Source organism: Arachis stenosperma, chromosome 2, assembly GCF_014773155.1.
Source record: "Arachis stenosperma cultivar V10309 chromosome 2, arast.V10309.gnm1.PFL2, whole genome shotgun sequence".
NCBI lineage: Eukaryota > Viridiplantae > Streptophyta > Magnoliopsida > Fabales > Fabaceae > Arachis > Arachis stenosperma.
This window is the reverse complement of record NC_080378.1, coordinates 114,882,703-114,907,703: the sequence shown is the minus strand read 5'-3', so window position 1 is coordinate 114,907,703 and position 25,001 is coordinate 114,882,703. Positions and strand designations below refer to the sequence as shown.

At 32.2% G+C, this 25,001-nt stretch overlaps 3 protein-coding genes across 23 annotated transcripts; 1 reads left to right on the top strand and 2 right to left on the bottom strand.

Moving 5' to 3' along the window:
- Positions 1-2,461: 2,461 nt before the first annotated feature.
- Positions 2,462-6,750, bottom strand: LOC130961200 (uncharacterized). Of its 21 annotated transcripts, XR_009079417.1 has the most exons (9): positions 6,261-6,750; positions 5,942-6,143; positions 5,504-5,681; positions 4,954-5,408; positions 4,446-4,515; positions 3,710-3,763; positions 3,285-3,325; positions 2,984-3,091; positions 2,462-2,821 (listed from the first exon to the last, which is right to left on the bottom strand). XR_009079417.1 is itself a non-coding variant. In XM_057886944.1 (3 exons), the coding sequence occupies exons 1-3, from the start codon at positions 6,391-6,393 to the stop codon at positions 5,678-5,680; spliced, it is 339 nt and encodes a 112-aa protein (XP_057742927.1). In that variant the 5' UTR covers positions 6,394-6,742; the 3' UTR covers positions 5,504-5,677. The 21 variants fall into 21 exon arrangements, 1 of the variants encoding a protein (XP_057742927.1); XR_009079413.1 differs by lacking the exon at positions 3,285-3,325 and having other exon boundaries at positions 6,261-6,749; XR_009079403.1 differs by having other exon boundaries at positions 2,984-3,325; positions 6,261-6,746.
- A 1,365-nt stretch (positions 6,751-8,115) lies between these two features.
- On the bottom strand, positions 8,116-18,123 carry LOC130960779 (protein HUA2-LIKE 2-like). The gene is made up of 11 exons (XM_057886239.1): positions 17,699-18,123; positions 16,644-16,720; positions 12,350-14,392; positions 11,625-12,081; positions 10,577-10,685; positions 10,363-10,475; positions 10,087-10,274; positions 9,521-9,986; positions 8,969-9,413; positions 8,688-8,855; positions 8,116-8,564 (listed from the first exon to the last, which is right to left on the bottom strand). Exons 1-11 carry the CDS (start codon positions 17,819-17,821, stop codon positions 8,539-8,541), a joined length of 4,215 nt encoding a protein of 1,404 aa, XP_057742222.1. The 5' UTR covers positions 17,822-18,123; the 3' UTR covers positions 8,116-8,538.
- Positions 18,124-22,234: 4,111 nt separating this feature from the next.
- Positions 22,235-24,083, top strand: LOC130960836 (organic cation/carnitine transporter 3-like). The gene has a single exon (XM_057886326.1). It carries the CDS (start codon positions 22,285-22,287, stop codon positions 23,890-23,892), a length of 1,608 nt encoding a protein of 535 aa, XP_057742309.1. The 5' UTR covers positions 22,235-22,284; the 3' UTR covers positions 23,893-24,083.
- The last annotated feature ends 918 nt before the right edge of the window (positions 24,084-25,001 follow it).

Here is a 25,001-nt window from a genome sequence, read left to right as displayed (position 1 = left end):
GTTAAATTTTGAGACAAGCAGCAAAACGATTCAAGAAAGTCCATATTTCCTAGTATTAGGACAAGTATCTAATTATGTGCCTTTAATATAGACACCAACTAAGACCTTATATTGATGAATATTGCCTAATTATACGTACACTTGATTATCACTATTATGTACATTCAAAATTTGAAAGGCTACGTAGACTGACTCGCATTAGAAGCATTTCAATTTTAAAAAATTATATTATCTCAGCATCAGCAGGGAGTGTTTGTTCTCACACGACATGATATGAAAGCATATTTATAATAGTATATTAGTTCGTTTTACGTCACTCACGTAGTGCCTTAGAAAAATTATTATCCCACCCAAATATCTAGGAATGAAAGTATATGCACTTTAATAATGATAACAACAAAACAAAAATGGTCATAATTTGAATCGAGAAGTTAAAATATTATTCGCGATTAATTTATAGCAATTATATGGTTTAATGTATGTTAAAAAGTACGAATAGAATCGAAGTCTGTTGGCTTGATTTTAATATCATATACATTTAAATATTCTTCTTTCTTTTTTATTGATGATTAGGTGATATACGTAAAAATAATAATTATTGTTGTGTATATACAATAATTAATATTCTATTCTAATAATCGTACCAAAACTTGTTAGTTTGTTGCTTGCATGAGTTGCATGAAAGGATCATCACCAAGCTCATCATATCATATGGAGATTCCTATAATGGTTTAGTATAAATACTAAATACTTATATTAATTCATGATTTGTTGATCAACACTAATGAACAGTAGTACACCAATTATTTTTGATACAACGTAGTACACTAATTATTTTGCTACGTGTCGATACCCTTTTATGTATGGATATTGGATTCTCTGTACGTGTCGAGTTTTACTCATAGCCCAACCAAACATAATCCCATTTTTCTTATAAGATCATCATTTTGACCAGTCATCACATCTATATGTCCATTTTCAAAGCCCCATTCAAGTAATTAATTACTTTGGAATTTATCTGGTCCCGCCAATTTAATGTAAAATATTATTAATTACACCTATTATATTATCGTTAACGGCATTCATTTTCAGTACAACATATGGTGGTTTAACAAATAAAATAAATTTAAATTAGTCTAATAATTAATTTATTAATCTATTTAAATAAATATCATAACATTTAAATTTTGTCTTATATATATAATAATTTATTAGTGAATAACAAATTTTTATATGAACATCAAATTTTTGACAAATTAATTTTTATAAAGTATAAATTAATTTTTATATAAACCAAAAATTTATGAACAATTTATTTTTAAAATTACAAATATCAATTCTGCTAAAGAATTAATTAGAAGTGTAGTCAATTAGAACTAACTAATTAAAAAATAAGAAAATTAATATAAAAAAATAAAATAATTTTTTACTGTTCTAATTTTTCAAATTTTAAAATTAAAAATATAAAAAATTGACTTGAGTTGACTTATGTTATAGTTAGCTCTTTATATTTTTTTTATATGTATATAAAAAAAATTGACAATACTATTTTTAATTAGTGCTAAGTAATATGAATATGAGTAGTATAAAAAATTAATCTCGTATTAAAAAATTATAGTAAATAAATAATCTATAAAACAAAAATTGTATTAATTTAATGTGTTAAACTTTTAAGTTGACATGATATGGTGTCTTTTTGTGTTATATTTTTTTATTTAGTTCCTCCTTAATAAAATCACTTCAGTGATGAAGAATTTTTCAAGTTATTTAAAAAAATAAAATGACTAAATATTATAAAGTATAAATTTTTTATTTAACAATGATTTTTATAAAAAAAATTATATGAATAAAAAGTTATTATTTGTAATTTTAGTAGTGTCACTTCATTATGTGTATATATATATATAATAAAATCGATCTTCGATTTAAATCTTAAAATTTAAAAAATCTTTTTATATTTTTTTAGAAAAAAACCAACAAATTATGAGTACACTACTAAAAAAACTAATCTTAATATTCCAAACAACTGTTGAATATATAAGCATCAGGCTTTATATATATTTTTTTCTAAAATTGCATCAGGCTTTATATTTTTTTCTAAAATTTGTGTAGAGGCAACGATTTATATAAAAAATGGGAGGACAAAATTATTGTCCTTTCTAATTCAGTACAATCTGATCATTTTTACTCATTTAGTTTTGTTAAATAATTTACCCTTATAAATATGAATAATTATTCGAACATTTTTTCTTAGAAATATATTGATAGACGTATATGTATAAAAGAATCATTATATTCTCTATGTTCTCTGTGTACACGTGTTATATGAATAAGAATCTAAGTAGCAATAATAGAATAAAGTAACAAACCCTCGACATTTGGAAAAAGATCTCACTATGGTGTAGAAGTTTATATTATTATACACATGTAAAAAACACGTTATTTAATCTTTTTTTATAGATGATTCCAATATATTTCCTCCATATATTATTTGACAGGTGAGATCAAGATTTGGGAGGCAAAAACTGACGGCTACTATGTGGTCAGATGCCATAGGAAATTAATTAAAAAGATTGCAGTAGATTAATTAACATTAATTTATTAAATAGTAATTGTTTTTCTAACAAAACAGCAACTGTCCTCCCTCTGTGTACGTTTGCCGCTTTTTTTGACCAATTTTTTTATCATTTTCCAAATCTACAGGGTTGTCCTTCCTGTGTAACTTTGGATCGTGTGTAATAGCCGCCTTTTTTGACCCTTTTCCAAAGGCCATTGCTACGGTGCTTCCTTCCGCAGGTGTGTGGTTGGGAGAAAAGCGTGCCTAACCCAAAGGAAATCAACAAAAAAATCGAATCCAGAATGAGGGAAAAAAACAATGAGTAATTAGAAGATGCAATTAAACCACAATGAGTAATAAAAACAGAAGTGTTAAACAGTGAAATAAGGGTGGGCAAAAAAAAGAAAAAGGACCTGAAACACAAACCTCATATCTAAAAAGAGAGCCACCAAGGGAGTGAAAGCGAAATAGCATGATAGAATCGGTGTTCATAAAGATGAGTCCTTTTCGTAGGCTCTCCTTCTACCACTCTTCCTGCCCGTGTGACAAGTTTCATTGCAAATAAAAACTTATTAAATTCAAGACTATATATGCCAAAAAACAGCAGGTTTAAGCCAAGATACTGTAAACATCAAAGATAACATAACTCTAAAGGGAAATACTTTGCCACTTTGATAATATAAAAATAAAATATTTTTATTTTCTAAAATTAAAAAAACCATCTTACTTAACTTCGCCAAAAACCAACTTCTCTGAACCCAAAAGCTGCTGCACAGTTAAAGAAAGGGTAACTAAAAAAAAGGCAACAAAACCAAATTTGACTCTCAATCACTTTGCATGTAAAATCTTCGGGGAAAAAAATTAAATTAAATGTTAATGATAATTGCAAAATCAACATGGACCTCATATACAAATAAGAATCCCATTAGTTATCCCCACATAAACAAAAAAAGGAAAAGAAAAAACGAATATTTGAAAACATTAATTAGGGGTGCATACTTGAGTTCATATTTGCTTCCTTCAAAGCACACAAGTCACAATAATGCAATTAAAAGGAAGCACAAATACAAAATACACTTTACCCTAATACACACTCAGCTTACAAAATAACCACGAATAACCTACAACAAAACAACCACCCACCCTACTTACCTGGATCAGGTATGTTCAACTGGCCTTTCCAATTTCTGACGTTGATAATATGAGCTGCAACCAACCACCAATGAAATTAGATTAGTTTCTTTGGCGTTAAATTGAAGATAACAAAAATGAAGTTGCAACCACTGAAAATAATATACAAACCATATTGTGGAGATCAGAGTTGAATCCCTAGGATTTGGGAAACATGGTGAGAGAAAAATTGTCCAAAAAGCTTTGCATAAAATAATATTCTAATTGATTTTAATACACTTATGAACTTTCCCATATCAGGAAATTTTTTTTTTCAAAACCACACAAAACAACACACAAATATAATTTAAGTAAAAATATGCAAGAAAAAATATCACATAACTTGCTCCTTCTTCCAAGCCAACAGCTCCTTGACAATTGAAAAAGAGGGGATAAAAAATACAAAAAGTATTTTAAATAGCTTCCAAATAAAACTCGAGTGTTGTACACTTATATATAAATAAGGCACAAAGGTAAGTTTGACTCTCAAGACAAAAAAAGGGCACAAAGGTGAATTTGACACTCAATTTGGTTGTGACAAATAACATCAGAAAAACATAAAAAAAGAAAAAAAAACAGTAGTAAGGAAACAGGTAACGACTTCTCAACATACAAAATGAGGAAGGCAGCAATTGAAATTGAACCGTATCAAGCCACAAAGGTGAAAAATAAAATTTAAAATAACAAAAAACAGAATAATATGAATGAAGAGTCATACCTAGTAGAGCCACTGCCGCCACTGCAAACACCAGAGCAGACCATCAAAAGCAAATCGTCATCCATCACGCCTATCACTCATAAAAGAGGGAAAACAAAATATGCATTCATACAATAAGTACCCAAGAAAATAAAAAAAAAAAGATCAGAGAAACAACAAAGAATAAAATAAAGGAATCCAGCAGTTGAAATTACACCATACAGATTTTTAAAGAATTTTTCACTGTTTTAACACAATAGTTTTTCGAACTTGAATGCATAAATTGATCAAATTGAAACCGTACTTGTTCACTTATTTTGAAAAGCTTTTAGCATATTCAAACTCAAGATTAAAAATCCGAAGAATACACCCAAACTTATAACAAAGAACAAAAAGAATCTTGAAATCTTTGAATGAGAAAATATCAAAAACTGAAATTTGAAAGCATGTCATTTCACTAATTAGGCAGTATCCAATTCAAGTGACTAATCAAAGCCACTAAGTTTTTGTTAAACTGATTTGAACTCACAAATACTACACTTGGTGTTATTGTAATTATTCCAGCATTTTCGGCTCGGAATAAAATCTACAAACAACAAAAGAAAACCGAGAACACACAGTCAAACACAATTTCAGAATTTTCACACCCGGAAAAAAGGGTCCAAATCATTAACCAAAAGTAAGAACAAATTATACAGAAATTTGAGACCTTCTTATGAGTACAAATTTATTTGAGAAACTTTAAAGCATGTCATTTCTAGCACCTTAAATCAGTTAGGAAATTGAAGATATTTTAGAATTTTCACATACAAATAAAAGCCCCAAAGAACACACTAAAACTGATAACAAATAAGATAAGGAAATATCAACACTTACACTCCACACATGTGTAGTAGTAAACTCAATTTATGTTTCTAGTCAACATCATATAAAACTTTTAGTTAAAGCCAAGTTCAAAAAGCATCTGATCCAGCATGATTAAATCTGTGCATTGAACAGTTATTATCCAATTCAAATTACTAAAATTTTGCTATACAAACTTATTCAACAAAACTATCAAAATAGCTATAATAACTAACTTCTTTATCCATTATCAGAAGCCGAAGAAAAGCATGTTATTCATTCTCCTCCCTATGATCAATTAAAATCCACATTCTGATGATTTTGAGTGTTATCTTCCAACATTCCTTCCAGGGGTGAGATTAGAGAAGAGCTTTTCTGAATCAGTTGACACTAAGCATAGTTCATTTGTTTCATCTATCACACAAGCAGCAATACAAACAAAACCATCCAATTTTCAGAAGGAAATCACAAGGGAATGGATAAACAGGACCAAAAACAATTACTGTTACTGGAACACAACATCTTATATCAAAACAAAAAACCCAATTTTCAAAACAGAATCAGAAAAGAACACCCAAACAGGGCAAAAACAAATCCTGTTAATTGAAAGGAAACTTGAGTATCAAAGTAAACAAATATTAAAGAATCTGAAACAAGTCATAACCACTACATACCTACACCACATGATGGAAGGGGACAGAGTAAGGACAGGGCCGCCGTAAAAATTCCCACCTAACTTGTTGTTTCCCAAGATAAGAGAGAGGCAGAGTGACATGAACCCTAGGCTGATTTCCTCTTGAGAACTACCACCGATCTTTAAATGAATCTGACAAATCAGACCAAAAAAATTTGTTCCATGATCCTTTTCCATGAACCCTAATCGCACAGGCAGTTATATCAATGAGAGAGATCAAGAAATAGATGATAGGCATAATATTGAATAAAAAGATGGAAGAAGACACGGTTTGAATTCGAGGGATAGGGAGCCATTACCAATCGACAATGAAGACGCTTGAAAAGATGATGATTGGACCTTTGTAACTGCAACCGCCGTTGCCGAGGAAGTGGGATGCGATTCCTCAGTTGCCTTGAAGCAAGCCGCAGGGATAATGCTCTTCGTGAGCATGTGAAGCCCGCAACAGAGATCTCAGTCTCTCAGCATCTCTCCGCTTAGCTCGATGGGTTAGGGTTTCCAGATAGAGGTTGACAAAAACGGAAATGAGAATTTGGGAGACAGGGAGAGCGATAAACAGAGCGTGAATGGCCAGAGATTATCCAGAGCAGGAGGAGTGAGTTGGCTATCAATGAAAAAAAGAAGGGGAAGGTTGGATTTAGGGTTTCAAAAGACAAACAGAGAGGACGGCACGCGTTGAAGCGAAAGAGAGATAACAGAGGGAAAAGATGAGGGGAGAATGTAACGTGTGTTACCGTTTTAATTTTTTTATTCTAGATAGATACACAAAACATTACCCTACTTTGTGTTATTGCCGTTTAAGTTTTTAACCAAACCTCCCCCCGCATCATAAGAAATCTTCTCAGGTACTCAGACGGATTTAAATATTTAATTTAAATTTTGAACTAAATTGATAAGCTATTTACAAGGAATAACAATTTCATTTTATCGCTAAAATATAATTTTCAAAACATATTTCTATACATAATTATGTCAAAAAAACATTATTAGTATGGAGACAATTTAACCTATTTTACTTCAATAATTAGACCCCTAAACAACAAAAGTGTTTTCCGAAAAAAATAAGAAAAATAGAAGACAAGAATTTGTATAAGGAAAAAAAATAAAAATTTCATAAAAAATAATTATATACACGGAAAAAAATAAGAATTTGTACAAGGAAATTTTTGTTTAATTTTAAATTTTTCCTTTATTTTGACAATGATTTAAATTTAGAAAAATCAAAAATAAAAATATTGTTAAAATATAAAACATTGTGGTCTTTTTTAAAATTTTGTAACATTTTAAAGAGTTAATAAATATTGTATAGTTATAAGCACAAAAAAAATATTATATAATTACTAAAAGGATTTATAATAATAATTTACATATTTATATGAATATACATCGTTAACAACTTAATATTTAGTTGTATGAATATAAATAATGAAAATAATAAAACATAAAAGTTACTATTTACATTACAAATTTAAAAAATATATATTTGGAATCAAATTTTTGTATTGACATTAAATATCTATATTTATTATTATTATTATTATTATTATTATTATTATTATTATTATTATTATTATTATTTAGGTCCGTATCATATTTTTTTTCCTACTCCATATATAATCCATAACTTTATTATCATATTCTATCAATCACACAATATTCAAACCAAACAAAAAATAAGCCAAAACATCATATATCCAAAAATTCTCTGAGACAGCAAATAAAAGCCCAACAAATTAATTATAGAATTACCAATTATTAATCACCAACACCTCCCAACTCTTCTGATAGTTTCTGCCACTTCTGCGAATGCAGCAGGATTTTTCGCAGTGATACAACACGCGTCTATCCCTAATGTAGCCACATCGTCTCAGCAAGTGCGAAAAAAGTTTTCATTCAACACAGTAGCACGACCCAACAAGTAAACATTCAAGTTAATAGATTTCCATCATGTAACATAAACAATATCGTTTTCATGGACAACGCGTTTTAATACAAGGGGGCCAACGATAAAAGAGTTGGCTGCCACTAACACAATCCATAAAGCATGAAAGTTTTATTTATGACCACCAAACAATAAATACAAGTCTATAATTGTGTTGCCACGCGAAGCTTATCTTTTTTTTAATCATGCAGAGAGAACCATTTCAAGGAACATCACAAGAAAATTATATTATAGATATAGATATTGATCTAACTTCTATAAGGGCTCCCATTAAATAAATTATAGAACTTTTGGGGCTAAAAAATTTGGGACTTTGACAACCTAAGTAGGTACAAACCCTCCAACAACTCTACAGTGACTGTTCCTGCCCTGCTATCTCTGCAGAAGAGGCTAAAATATATATATACAAATCTAAGTTGGATCATTCACATATACATTGCAAATTCTGCTGAGAGTTCAAGGGAATATTGCATGTACAGAATGATGGGGGAAATAAACAAAGCCATAGCTCAGGCCAAAAAGTAGGTCACACCTTAAATTAAAAGGCAGTGAAATTTTAATCACAAGAAGGAAGGACAATTTGCGGATGACCGTGTAAGTATACCGGACGGGGTTGATTTCTTGGTGATTTCAGATTACCTCGGCTGCCAAAAGCCTGGACCTGAAACAAAAATAATTAAATACATTTAGGCCTTAATATGTTAAATGAAAAAGTAAATTGGGGTGAATTGAATAAAAAACAATTTCTTGTAGCAAAATATTCAAACAAGGACAGTGAACACACCTCTGTTTGTCACTGGAATAGCGTCCTCAAAGGGTGGTTTATAAGCCATGGAGTTCCTATGATTTATTGATCGGGGAGGAAATCTCCACCCATGGCCGGGTATTCTACTTGATTCACATGGATGACAACCATACGGGGGAGGCGCCCCCTTGTCGTGATAACAAGGACCTATACAAGAAATTCAATTAATTCGACGGTAGAAGGCCGTGGCACATAGCCAGAAATCATGATAAATAAACAAACAATATCACCAAAATACTATTATTTATCGCAGTCTTTACCAGAATAAGGTGGAGGAACATCCCATCCCTCTCGGTAATCATATGGAGGTTGTTTCATTCTCTCATGATTATTATATAAGTTATCCCTCTCCATGTTCTGCATGAAGTGTGGTCTATTAGAATATGAAGAGGGTGGTGGAAAATCCCTTTGGTGGTGGTGCTTCACATGCTGCTCGCCATGCACGAAAGAGAACTGATTGGATGGAACATGTTGTGGAGGCCTAATAGAGTATCCGTTGTTGTGCATATTGTCTGAATGTCGAAAATTGTCAGTGGGTGGTACAGGATAACTGTTGAAGGAGCAATTAGAATCTGACATTGGTATTTCTCTACAATCAGAGACTTGATATTGCATTGCATCACTTATAGGCTGGCTACACCTTGGTGCAGCCAATGGCTGAGCCATAGAGTGGGGTGCGTTGTCTTTCTGCATCTGCATCTGCATCTGCATATGAGCCAAAGTGCAAAAGGAAAATGTATACGAATTAGTTATTACTTCATGTGGCCCACAAATAAGATGGTAAAATTCCATGTATAAAATGTAAAATATACCTGCGAATCTGTATACACTTTTGAATTCACTACTGTTCCATATGGATCTAAGGTAGATGAGACAGGATGTAGCATTGGAGGTGGCGGTGGCGGTGGCGGTAGTGGGGGTGGGGGTGGGGGAGGAGTGGATGGTGGTGGGGGTGGGAGAGACGGAGGCACATCCTGAGCTGGGGCAAAGGACGTGAGAGGATTATCAAACTGAGTGGTATTTCCTGCTACCACATTACAAAATGAATTCATTTCAACATCACAAGACGGTGCCACATCTTCCATTTCAAGCTCACCATCAACATCTTCCAGGATATGCCTGTGTTTTTCAACTGTAGAAGTCATTTCCTGTACTTCAGAATTATGCTCTGGTGTGACAGCCTCGAAGTTCCCTCCATCAGAATCACTCCCTTCATTTTCCTCCTCATCTTTAAGCATGCGAGGCATGCAGAATCCAGGTAGCTGAAAACTTGAGTTGCTACAAGATCAAATGGAAATTTAAGTAAATATACTCTTGAGTCCTCACAAGTATGCTAAAACAATAAAGTCAAATATTTTTATGCTAAACAGATTCAAACCTTCCATATTCGTCAACAAGCATACCCTCCATGTCTCTAATAGGGTCATCTAGGGCCCTCTCTGTTCTCAATGATCGTCGAGAGAATAGACCTGCAGGAGCTGAACTGCTATATGAGTCCAGTTCACGTATATGATGGCGAATAACAGACACAGGTAGGATTCTTCTCTCTAACCACACCTTTAAAACCTACACAAAGTTACAACTATGGTTAAGAGAAAAGGGATGACCTCAAAACATGTAATATTAGAGCATATAAAGAGACTCCAATGCTTGCCTTAAGACACTGTCTGCGATTTTCTTGTGCACTATTTCCAGGAGGAGCAGCAGCAGACAAGAGCCGTGCAAGGACTGCTTGGATAGCTGATGGATATACTCCACAAACATCACCTGCAAAATCAGACATAGGACATAACTAAATATCAACTACATGGTTTCATCAGTTTCTTCCTTCTGAAACTTGGGAAAACTCAGAGCAATAAACAATGCACCTTTCAATCCTCGAGAAAATTGTGCAATAGAGTCGACAAGAAAAAACAAATCCACCCTCCTATGCAGGCTTGATTCAGTTTCTAGATTGTGGGCAAGAATCTCCATAACCTGGAATACACCCAGAAGAATTACATCAACACAATAAAAGCGGCAGCTTCTTGGTTAAGCTTTCAACCTATTTTGCACATTATACATCATGCTCTTTGCTCTCTCATTTCTACCTAAAATTTCCAAAAGTCAAACGTAGAAACAGTCACAACCAAAATCTCTCTCATCCTTCGACCCATCCTGCATCTCTTCATTAAGTTTTAAGAGATGGCACAAAGTAATCAAAGACCATACTGAAGAACAAGGACATATGAAACAATGAAGTTGATCCAACTATCCATACTTTCAGTATTCACACCGAAATCCCATCTTTGCCCAACTGCTAAAGCCAATACATCAAGGAAGTACTTCAACTACAGGAGAGGGAACAGAAAATATTATTAGTAGCCACTTAATCTAGATTTGTTTCCCGCTAATTGAAACAATAATTGTGCTAATTATCCATGTTCTTCACATCAATATCCCTTTTTCCCTAATAGCTGAAGCCATTTCATACAGCCTATCTAATTATCCATACATCTGTTTTTGGATAAGTGAACTTCTCCAACTCTTGTGTGCACTAAAATGTTGAGATATTGGAAAGCTTTGCATTGTACATGTTCCATTAAAATTTTGTTTGTTCTTATTAAAGAGGATGCATTGTCCTCCCAGGTTTTCATATTATTCCTCTGTATAAAATCTTTTATCCAAAAACAAAAAGGGAAGCTGCATTTTTCTTTGGTTCAGGCATATGCATCTGATAGTTCAGATTACACAAACTCATTGGTCCAATAGAAACAAATGCAATGGCTAAATGGATGCAAATAAAATATCAAGGTTAAATGGAAGACTAATATAGACTGAGAAGATAGAGTAACTGGCACTTCAAAAGTAAAATTAATCAACATAAAGTATTCACAACCTAATGATAACATTTTCAGGAGTAACAAAAAATATTACCTTATCTGCAATGCCAAACTTTGCACAGTCAATCGCTATGCGTGTAGCTCGACCAATACTGTCCTTTGTCCTTGTCAATGTCCCAAGGGTTGCTTCGAAGTACAACAAAGCAGCACGTCCTGCTTCAGTTGGCTTTCCCATAGAACTTGATTCTTGAGTTGCCACAAACCCATCTTTATCTACACCTATATGACTAGATATTGTTTGCTTCTGATGTAAATGTACATCTGGACTACAGCTTCCATTGTGAAGAATATTACTACTGTCTGATGTAGAAACATTGCATACTGACATATTTGGAGGTGATCCAGGTGGAATGCAATCACACCCATCAGTCAATGGTGGGCTCAAACGTATGTCCAAAATACCCTTTTCACCCAAACAGCCATCAGATGTTGAAACAGAATTCATGTCCTCTTCTGCTCCTTCACAAGTTATCTCATTCACAGCCTCACTCCTGAAATTAAAGGATAGACATCAAGTAAAATTGGGAGAAATGAAGCATCCATGGTTCATTCAAGAACCCCAACAAGTACTTGCAATGTATGATCTAAGTGAGGAAAACACAAGTTTCTATTACTATATTCTGTGACAGTATCATAGCACTGAAGTTCAAAGCCAAAACTTTTAGTTACTATTAAGGCTACTGAAAATTTCCTCATTTCTACTCCATTTTTTGTTTGACAATACAGAAAAGAACTATAAAAAACCACGATGACGCTTACACATCATTTGATTTGTTGCAGTGAACAACTGCTGTCTTCAAGCACCCTTTATCCTCACAAACAGCAACCTCATTCTGCTGAAGCACTTCAACATTGTCTTCAGGTAAAGGAATACTTTTTTCATTGGAACATGCCATGGGATCAAGACTCAACCCATTATGTTCTGATCCATCAGAAGCATTATTTGAGTGACTTGACGTTTGGGTTTTGTCTTCATTTGGTGGTAATGATAAATTTGACAAGTCACAGTTGCTGCCAACTTCAGGATATTTTGAATCAAGATTAGGAGAAGTTTCCCTTTTGGATTCTGTTTCAGCAGTGTGGCAAACCACATAATTATTTGTATCATCAACAACTTGATCTGAAGCAGGTGTATTGCCATCAGTCCCAATTTCATGTTGCCTGAACTTGGTCAACATCTTATCCACTTGTAATGATGCTTTATTCTCTGTTGAAATCAACGGATTTGAACTGGTTGAGATGCCATGCACATTAATTTCGGAAGAACCAATGCCACAAGTATCCAAAGCTTTCAATCCTACATCATTATCTTCATGATTATTACTGGCGATACACAGAAACCTCTCAATAGAAGATACACATGTAACACTAGATGTTATTATGGAAGATGACACTTCCATATGAGTTTGGCCTTCTTCAGCAACATTAGCTGACATGGCTTCTAAAGCCCGATGAAGGCGTTTCGATGGAGGTAAAGCAGCCTCACCGTCCACAGAACACAGTGATTCTTCCTTCTTAGGATTACAAATCTGAGTCTCAAAACATGTAACTAATACTTTTGAAGGAGAAACATTATCCATAGCTCCATTTAATACAGATGAGTCTCCATCGGCAGGACTGTTCTCCCAATTTGAAGATGTGACCATCTGCTGTTGTGAATTAATATCTTCTTTACAGGTTGTTTCTTGAGCTCGAATAATGTTGCTGAATTCTACCTCTGTAGATGATAAGTTACTCATTCTCACTCTAGCTCGTTTCAAAAGGGGCAAGTGTTCATCTCCATCTTGCTCAATGCATTTCTCTTCTGAATTTCCACAAATATTTTGTGAAATTTGACTGGAATTCTGCACACTGCCAGCATTCTCCTCTACTCTACTGATCGGCTTGGCGGCATCATTGGTTTCCCTTTTCCTATTTGGTTTTCTTTTCTTCTTGTTAACTACAGCCTTTGTATCAACATGTCCTTTGCTCAACCCAACTTCTGAGTATTCAGTAGCCTCAGATTTTTCATGTTTAAAATTTGATTCTATTGTACTGCCCTCATTCAGACTAAATGTCTCAGAATCAATTGTGAGGATTTCAGAATCATCATCCATGCTATCATTTGAGACTCGAGCAGATGAACCAAAATCATCACAGCTTGAAAGATCAGGTGATTTCCTGCTACATTTATTCCTTCTTGTGGATGCACTCAGATCTGCATCAGCTGACAGATCACCAGCATGCTTTCCACCATCACTGCCATGTATTGCAGAGTTTTGAACCCATGACAAGCTTCTGGACTTTCGTAAAGGTGCATGACTTTGAGCTCCATTGCCCTGACAGTGCAAGTTGCCAGAAGATCTTTTTCGAGAGGAATAAGTAACAGTCTTCGATGATTTTCCAGCAACGGTATTATCAGTAGGATCCTCCAAGGATGCCACATTTCCACGAGACCCATCCTCCAATGCTGCAGCTGAATCATTCTCAGTGGCACAAGCCAGCTCATGTCTGTTCGTGACGGAATTTGATGATTTCAATGATAAATTAATAGCCAACTCAGGAGCATCTGTCTGATCCCTGGTGGACGAGTCATTCTGATCCTTGGCAGATGAATCAAGTGAATTTGAAACATTTGCATTAGCAAATTCAACATCAGACCTAGCTTCATCAAGTTGAGCCTCTTTCTTCAACCTATCATAAATATCAACAATCTCTCGTACAGCACGAACAAAGTCAGCACCCTTTCCGTGACGTTTGAGAATAAGAGACTGTTTTTTCTCCTCTGTAAATGGCTCGACATCAGCTGGATTGCAGAAAGCTCTATACAACAAAAGCCAATTCAAAACCTATACAACTTGCAAGTTGCAGTTACAGATATGTTTTTTGTACACATACATACACACACAAGACTGAAAATTTGCATAATAAAAATATCATAACAAAATAAAGAAGAGACTAAACAATAAGGTAGATTGCGATTTCAACAACCTTAGGGGAGTTGTCAATAAGCAGATTTATGCAAGGAGAAAGAAAAAAAGGAACGGGCTTAGTGATACTAGCTGAGGAGAATGATATTAGTAAGTGAGCACATGCAGTTTAAACAGCAAATCTTGTTACAAGAATTGGGGATACACATATTAGTAAAAGGGGACAAGGAAGAAGGTCAATTTGCAAGTGCAAGAGAAGTTTCAAGGAGGTTCTGGATTTATATACACCCTGATTATCAGAAAAGGCCCTATCTATTTCAGGCAATTGCATTATCCTCATTATGACTTGTCTCTCAAGTATATCCTTCCACTTGTTATCTATAACCACATTGATTATCAGAAAACGTCCTCCTTTTAGGCAATTGCATTACCCTCATTAGGACTTGTCTCTCAAGTATATCATTCCACTTCTTATCTATGTACAGTATACCACTAGGGATTGCCTATGATATGAAGGACAGACACACCACCTGCCTAACACAAATTGAACATGGATTGCTTGTTATACATACATCCAAAGACACACACACAAGAAAACCTTCTCCCTGCTTAGACATCCAACACAACTGGACACATCTCAAATTCAACATGGACAAGCCCAGAACACCACCAAGCACAAATAATGATATAATGCTACGTGTAGTCAGTATGAAAGGAGTTTTCTAAGAGACAAAAAAGAACACGTAAATGTGATGACCAAAAGTCAACCAACTGAAAACTACTAATTAATGCCATCACCAAGTGGAAAACAAATACTAAAAAGGCATAGTAGTTATCACGCACAATGCCAGCATCCATGCCATCGTGGCTCTTATCAGCCATTGCTCCATCATTGCGTCAAATATTCTATTGGCAATAATCGCAACTAAAATTGCGGCAAGGATTGGGGTATCTTCTGCACTGGTGTCCGCTGCACAGTGATGTGTCGTGCCACACCATCTTGCATTGTCACCACCACATCCACCATAAGGGGTTGCCACGATAAAGTGTACATGTGTAATATATAGTATGGGTATGAGAGAGAGGTGGCATGAGAAAGTGTATTGGGGAGAAAAGTGAGGCACAATACCAAGGTCATTACCTATTTATTTATTTATTTATTTATTAATATTAAAACAGAAACCTAAGTGATACAAGTATTTGAATTTTTTTAATTTCCATGAAAGTGTATGCTTAGTGAGCAAATGTGCTTAAAATAGGAAAAGTTACCACAAAAATAATTATAGAGATTATTTGAATTTGTGAATATTTTTATGTATGTTATAATATTTTATTGCAAAGTAATTACCTATCTTTGTCGCAATCCTGGCACAACACATCCCACTAGCCCCCTTTTCCAGGTGGGCACATTACACATTACACGATGTGTGATGGACTACCATGGCCATCACCCATATTCAAGAAGCCATAGATGAGTAGTTGAGTATGAGCTTGAAACTATGTAATCAACAATTATGGGATGACACAACAAGCCTTGCCATTATATGTTTCTACATTTAATGCATATAAGTAAACCAGCAAGCGATAAGATAAAATGGATTGTAAATAATCACACATGCACATAAATATCATATAATCCTAGTGACCTTTACAACTATAAACACACTTGTAACCAGAACCATGTGTAAAAGTTAAACTACCTACAAATTTTATAACCACTACCCCAAACTGCATACCACCAAACTAGCTGAATGAAAGCATGTCTCCAAACCAACCACACAAGAAGGGAAATCAACTTGTCATGTGAGCTTCATAATATTCATGCATACATAAGCTCTTAGAATGCTTGAAAATAAGGGGCATTAATTAAATAACACTGCAACCTAGCAACTTTGTTGACAATAACAAATCACTGAGGCATGAAAAAGAAGACCATACTCAATTCTTACTAGTTAGTGTCTTATCGAGAAGCCATCACAAGATTATGGACATCATAAATGTGTGTAAACCAAAACTTCAAGTTGCCTGGTAATGAAAGTTGAGCATGTATATCTGGTTTGATTCCTAAAGTTATACAACCCGCACCAATTGGCATATTAGCAGCAGTGTTAAGAAATCAAATAAACATGGGTCCGAGTACTTACATTTGTTGGGTTCCAAAGAAGTAAACAAGTACTTTCTTGCAATCAGCATTGTAACCCCACTTCTCTGGCTCACTCACCTGCCACCGACAACGAACTCAATAAGTAAAATGAAACACACATTACATTGAATAAGGAGAAATAGACTTAAACAAATAAATATTAATGGAACTCGAAGAGTTAGCGAATTCTTTATTTTGTGTACCCAAAACCCCACTTTTCTCTTTGTTACTTAAATAGTACTAATTATTCCTGTTCTTTTACCCGAGGATGAAGCAGAGGTTGGGACAGTCAAGACTACGGTTGTTTCTGCCCATGGTTTATAGTTTCTACCATTCTCAATCGCCATTATTGTCCAAAAAGAAGGCAGTGCTCCCGGAAGTAATAAACAAACTAATTAACAACAACAGTGAAGCTTTTTCCAACTAAACAAGGTCAGCTACATTGATCAAACACCAAAATTTAATCTACCTAAAGCCTCATTTTTCATATTCTTAGAAAACTGTTCATTCTTCCTATGACACAAAAGATGGGACAAACCAAAGGTACATGCTGGTTCAGCATATGCCATATGCTTTCTGGTTTCAACAATTCTCATTGCCATCACTCACTTAAAAAGGAGGTAGCCTCTCCATAGAAAGTAATAAATCAGCTAATTAAAAACAATAAGGCCAGCTACATGGATCAAACACCGACACTCAAAACATTCATTAATCCAAACAATCAAGAACACAATTTAAGATTTTAAAAGCATAAGGATCCCATTTGAGTTGTGCAGTAAATAATGAAATCTAGTTACAATAAGGCAAGTTTAAGCTAAAATCATGGCCACAAATGAACTTTTTCCAGCTGGAATCCAACCCCAAAGTCCAACTCTGAAACGCCCCCCCCCCCCCCCCCCCCAAAAAAAAAAACAAAAATTAATAAAAAGATCCAAACCCCCCAAGAGAAAGTTCAGCATCACGCAATCCAATGACAGCTTCAACATAAAATTCAATTAAATAAAAAATATTGACAAAAAAATGGGGAAAAAAAAAGGAAATGAGATAGATACACACCGTGGCAGGCCACGCAGGGAAGCCTTTAACCTTTGCGAGGACGAGATCGCCCACCTTCCATTGGCGGCGAGCGGCAGCGGCGGCGGACGCCTTGCTAACTCCCTTTCTCCGGCTGGGAGCCATTTCCAACAGAAGCCGGCGGTGTCAAATGAGTGAATTTCGGATGCGAATCGAATGAGGAATTTGGTGGAGAATGAAAGAAGGCACTGTTGAAGATTCAACGGAAGAATTGAAAGGCATTGAAACGGAAAAATTGAAGAGGAAAGAGTGTGTTGTGTGCTGTGCGGAGAAAGCAGAAGAAGAAACCCTAATTAGGAGAGAGAAAGCGGAGAGAGTTAGAACTTAGAAGAGAGATTTTTTGGAACACAACACAGTCACACACAAGTGGTTTCGTGAGAGAGAGAGAGAGAGAGAGAGAAGAGAAAGTTAGTTAGGTGAGATGAGGTGGAAGCTAAGATGCGCACGGACACAGTTATGGGCTCTCATCAAAACTCTCGGTGAAGTTGGCTAACGTGCGCCCAGTGCTCTTTTTCAAAATTCAAACCCCTTTTTCATTTATAAAAAACGTTTCACTAACTTATGCTTAGGGCTAGCAATGGGTAGGGTAGGGTAGGGTTTTAATCTTATTCGCGAGTTAAAAATTCAATTAAAATTCTACCTTATCATATCTGCGGGTTGAGAATCTCTCAACCCTAACCCTATTCGCACCCTAAAGTTTTAAACCCTATTTTACCCTACCCTATCCGCAGATATATCAAATTTTTTCAAAGTAAATATAAAATTCAATCATGTCGAATTTCATACATATTAATAACATAAAAAATAACAAACTAATACTCTAAATTACTAAATTAACTAACTAGTTTAGTGGTTGTTCACTTATTGTAAGTCATTACATAAGAGAAGTTGTAGGTATATCCGTACCCTAAACCCGTACCTTACCCTACCCGCAGCAACTCGAACGGATTGGATCGGGTTGGATATCCACGGGTCGGATATGAATTGACAGCTGTTATGCTCTAATAATATAGGTTAAATATATCATAAAAAAAAATTTTATATGGATTATTATAAAAATTAATTTTTTTTGTTTTTAATATATTGAATATATAAAAAAAATTAACAATTTTTTATTATTATACTTTAAAATGTGTTTTTAAAATACAAAGTAATTAATCTTATAAAAAATAATAAATAATACTCACTAAATTAAAGTATTCGTATATAATATATAATAAAATATAAATTAAAAATAATAAAATAATATATATTTATATATAAATAAATATATATTTTTTAAATATCTTAGAAGATTTATAATTTTAATAAAAAAATTAACTAATTAATAATTATTAAGCAATTTACTTTATAATTTATAGTTTAAATTCGAGATACTCGTAGTTAGTTTTTATTCTTTCTCCAGAAAAAATAACATTACCCTAAAGAATCTTTTTAAAGAAAAAAGATCATGTATTAGATACAATCTTCAAATTAAAAAGAAAAAAAAAAGTTACCAACTACTGTATTTTGACACCTTTAATTAATAATGCAAAATTATTTTATAATAAACCAAATTAAAAATGTAATTTTTAGAGTGATACACAATTTCTTAAGCTAGTAAGAGTAGTAGCTAGTCCTTTCGTTTAGAACATGTCAGTTGTCACTTAATATTTAACAATGCTAACAGTTAATTAACGACATGAATAGAAAGTTAATTAAAAAGCTAACTTGACTCTATCTTTCAGAAACTATCAAAGAGAGAGTGGTAAGTGTTTATGTATGCTTTTGACTTTTGAGCGAATGATTATGATTCATGATGATGACGACGATTGTTTACTAGGAGCACGTGACTTGACTGGCCTAGATTTTTCAATTCATCGTTCTGGAAAGATTCACAGCTGTTTCTTCTTTTTTCTGTTTTTGGTAACGATTCTTTTTTTTTATCAGTAATCGGACACACTGGACTCAGGCGTTTCAATTTTGGGCCTTATTGGGCTCTTACTGGGCTATGAATCTTCACATACATCATGAAAGCAGTATAAATAAATGTAATACAGTAATGTCTAGACACTAAGGGTGTGTTTGGGGTTCACGTTGAGGAACAAAAAAGCTCGTTTGAACGTCTTGAACGCTACATTGTCATGTTTGGCAATTTTTTGGAACCCCTAATCCAGAATTGCTTTCACTTGTGAACGTACGTTCATGAGAAGCTAAAAATTCAAGCTTCTGCGTTCACGTTAGGAAAATTAATGACCATTGCAAGAGTTAAGTAACAAATCTATTTCATATCTACCAATTGTACCCTTCTTTTCTTCTATAAAAAGGATGTCTATAACCACATAATTTTACACAGTAGTAGTTCTCTCTATGTTCTTCGTTACAGAAATTTTTTTTTTTATCAAACTCTTTTTCAGATTTGTTTCTATCACTGCCAAGGTAAAGATTTTAATTTTCTTTTTAATATTTTTTAGTTCTTTCTTTCATATTTTAATTTTTATGTTTTTTATTGTATTTTTTATTTATATGATAAATATTTTTTATATTATTTTTTTAGTGTTCTGATGTTATTTTTTTAATTTTTTATTGTTATATTTTTTTTTTTTATTTATATGACAACTATTGTTGATATAAATTTTATTTTTATTAATTTTTATTATATTTTGTTTATATAAATTATTTTTTCTATCCTTTATTGTACTATATTTATGTTATGTATAAAATTTTTTATTTTTTTATTTGATTATATTCATATAAATTTTATTTACTTTTTATTATAATTTTTTTGTTCATATGATATATATTGTTAGTTGTAATTATTATATACTATGTTTGTATAATTTTTTTTGTTTTTGTCTTTTATTTTTATTGTACTTTATTTGTTTTTATTATATAGTAATTATAAGTAATAAAAGAGTCATAAATAATAAAAATTTATAGTCTAAAATATATTAAATTAAATAGTACTCACAGAACTAAAATAAATTATAAAATCTTTTTTTCTTGTTTAACATTATAAAATGTATAGTACTCTTTTTTATATTTTTATTTCTTATTATTTTTTAGTTCATATGAATTTTTTATCCTTTACTGTTCTTTATGTTTAATATGTAAGGTGTCTTTTTTTATTTTTATTTGACTTTGTTCTTTTTTATTTTTTACTTATTTTTATCATTGACCTTTTTATATTATTTTTCAGTATTGTAATCTCTCATCTCTCAGGTATGTTATTAATTTTTTTATGATATTTTTTTATTTCTTGTTTATATAAATTTTTTTTTATGCCCTGTATTTATATTGTTGGTTTTATATGATATATATTGTTGATATATATCGTTCATATGAATTTTATTTTTTCTCTTTTATTATATTTCTTTTATTCATATGATATATATTGTTGGTTTTATATATATTGTTCTTATGAATTTTTATACATGAATTCTCGTTTTATATTTTATTATACTTTATTTTTGTTTTGGCTGAAATTTTTTATTTTTTATTCGACTATGTAAAATTTATAATTATAATTTTCATATATTATATTTTATTGTAACTTTTTTTATAATATAGATTATTGATCTCATTTAAAAAAGACAAACTAAATAAAAAATATTCATAAGTATTAATAAAATTATGAATGTTGGATGTCAAAAAAGTCTTATAAAAATAAAATTATTGAGAGTATGGTATAAAAAGGTAACATATTTGATTAAATACTCTTTTATATATATATATATATATATATATATATATATATATCTAAAATTTATATTTTTTAATAGAATAATGAATAACAATGAATTAATAAGTAAATATTAACTTTATTATAAAATAAATTAATAAGATATATTCAAATATTTAAAATAAAAATAACAGAATAATATAAAAAATTATTTTAATTGATGTCTCTTTTAGTAATTTTTCATCTAAAAGTGATTTTAAATAGTATAACCCAAACAACATTTATTTTACTACAATCAATTTTGATATAAAAATTGCCAAACATAAATTACGTTAACACAAACTTACTTTTCATCAAAAGCAAGTTTGCAAAATCACTTTTATGCAAACTCTCATTTGCAAACTGAAATCCAAACACACACTAAAACTTAGAAGAAAATTTGAGATTGAGATTAATAAATATAAATATTATGGAGTAGATTTAGAATTTAAAAATTTAAATAAATTATTTTTAAAAAGAAATATTATTATAGTTTTAGTCTTCAATTTTAGAAAATTCAATCTCTTCTATTTCTACTTTTTAAAGGTAATGGAAACTAAAACTTTATGTTTTGAGATTAAAATTTTAATTCTAATATCTAATTATTAAATACAATATTGAGTTAGAGTCTTTCAATATTAATTTTGAACAAAATATGATTGATTGGTCGATTGACGATATTACAAACATTAACGTTGATATTTTTAGACACATTATCATCAAGATATAGAAAATGTGGTGCAAAATTAAAGTTCCTTTTTCAATAATAGATGAATAGTCCCTAAGCTTTTGGCTTATATCATACGAGCTATGGTTGCTGCACACAACTAATTAATTATTAGCTAGTAAACATACAGTGATTGTAATTATGGTTGATTCATCAACCCAACTTCTTTCCCAGTCTAATTCATCTAACTCATTTGCACAACAACCTCATCAAGATGATGAACAAATCTCTACAATTAGCTCCATAGTTGAAGAGTGCATTGGAGAACTCAATTGGACTCAACTCCTTCAAGTTTTTCTAGTCTCCTTTGCTTGGTTCTTTGATGGCCAACAAACATTCATCACCATCTTCACCGATGCACAACCGTCTTGGCATTGCGCCAACCAGACTGGTAGTCGATTCGCAAGTAACAATTCTTGCGAATCAACTACCATGCCTGCCAAGAGAGCTAGCATTTGCGAGCTCTCAAAGGATTTATGGGCATGGGACGAATCTAAACAAGTCTCTATAATATCCGAATGGAGTCTAGAATGTGTAAATACGATCATTACAGGACTTCCGGCTTCCATGTTTTTTACCGGTTGCTTAATTGGAGGCATTGTTTTGACCACTCTAGCCGACGCCTCGCTCGGTCGCAAGAACATGATATTCTACTCATGTCTTTTAATGTCCTTCTCTTCCTTCCTTGCTTCCTTCTCTACAAATATTTGGATCTATTCCGCACTCAAATTCGTTTGTGGATTTGGCCGTTCCACCCTTGGAACCACCACACTTGTTCTTGCCTCCGAATTAGTCTCCAAAAGATGGCGCGGTCAGGTAGGTGTCTTTGGTTTTCTAGTGTGTACTTTAGGGTTCTTAACCTTGCCACCAATAGCTTACTTAAATAAAGGTTCTTCATGGAGAAATTTATACATAGTTACTTCTCTTCCGGGCATTTTATATTGCATATTAGTCTATTTATTTCTTCATGAATCTCCAAGATGGCTTCTCATTAGAGGAAGGAAAGAAGAAGCTATTAAAGTATTGAAAAGTATCACATCATTATCACTCACTACTCAAAGTGATTACTTGGATTTGGCTATCTCCAACATCATGCCCCTTAAGGAAGAAACTATGAAAGTTGATCTATACTCAACTTTCAAGATCTTAATGCAAAATAGATGGTCTTCTAGAAGGATAATGGTGATTATAGCCATGGGTTTAGGAATTGGATTAGTCTATTATGGTATGCCACTAGGAGTTGGAATGTTATCATTCAATCTTTATTTAAGTGTCACATTTAATGCATTGTTAGAGATACCATCTACAATCCTCACTTTCATATTCATACACAAGTTCAATAGGAAAAGCATGCTACTATTTCTCACTACACTAAGTGGGATTTCAAGTGTTTTGGCTAGCATTGAAGTAACGAATTTTACAATTTCGTTGCAACTTGTGTTTGAATTGGTGTCTTTCTTTTGTGCTTACACTGCTTATAATGTTCTTATAATATTTGGGAGTGAGTTGTTCCCAACTTGTGTGAGAAATTGTGCATTATCTTTGTTGAGACAAGCTGTGGCATTGGGTGGTACAATTAGTCCAATGTTAGTAGGAGCTGGTAGAGAGCATAATAATAAGTTTCTATGTTATGGGATTTTAGGGTTGGCAATAGGGTTTCTTGGCTTGTTTGGTTTGTGTTTGCCAGAGACAAAGGACAAAGCATTTTGTGATACCATGGATGAAGAAGAAGAAGAAGAAAGCAAATAGGAGAAGTATCAAATTGTGTTAAAACAATAATTATGTAATAATTAATGAGGTTTGTTATTATGTTATTATTAAGAAATAATGTTATTTTCATCATGTATATATATCTATCTAATTAACTATATATTATTTATGTATGTAAGAGCTTAGTTGGATATAGTGAGACTTAATAAATTGTGGTTGGATTCATTGAAGTAATATGCATGGTAATTGATGCGATGTAATTTTCTTTCCTGTTTTACAATTTTAATTTATGCTTTTTAATACAAAAAAATAAAATAAAAATAAAATTGTATTACTTCACATAATTATTTATCACATACACAAGGTTCTAGAGTAAGGAAATTAAAAAATTAAGAAAAAATTGGTTATAAACATACAAAATATTTTTTTTTTATCTCTTTCTTCTTACACTAGCTTATTGATCAACAATAATTCTGCATCCGATATTTTCTTTCTTTCTTTTTTATTACATAATAACTTCAAAGTAAAACCCCATGTTATGTTAATATTATCCCTAATCATCGTTAATAATCTAGTTATGATATTTGCTCATCAATTTATAGTCCTAGATAGCTGCTCTTGTTTTTATGTATTATATATAACATCTAATCTATTTATGATTTTTGGTTATGTTTCATCTCAATTTTATAATTATCATTCAACTACTTGGAAATTAATATCTATAGTAGAGTAATAGGTTACATGTCAAATCAATCAAATCTTACATAATTGATTAGACTTAATGACGCGCCACTAGCTACATGACAACTAATAATTTAAAACGGATAATGTTAGGGAGACAAAAAAAATTAGCAAACATTTATATTTAAAACTAACCTTCATGAATATATATACAAATCTCTTTTCATTTTGTAAATTACTATTGCAATTTATTTTTCAATTTCAATACTTTCTAATTATATTTTTAATAACCTATATATATATACACACGATAATATTAAAAAAATAAAAAAGTTAGAATTTACTTTATTTAATATTTATTAATTTTTATTAAAATTAATAAATATTAAATAAAGTAATTTTTTATTATTTTTATTAATTTTTTTGTTTTATATATATATATATATCATTTGGTGTAGGATGATCCA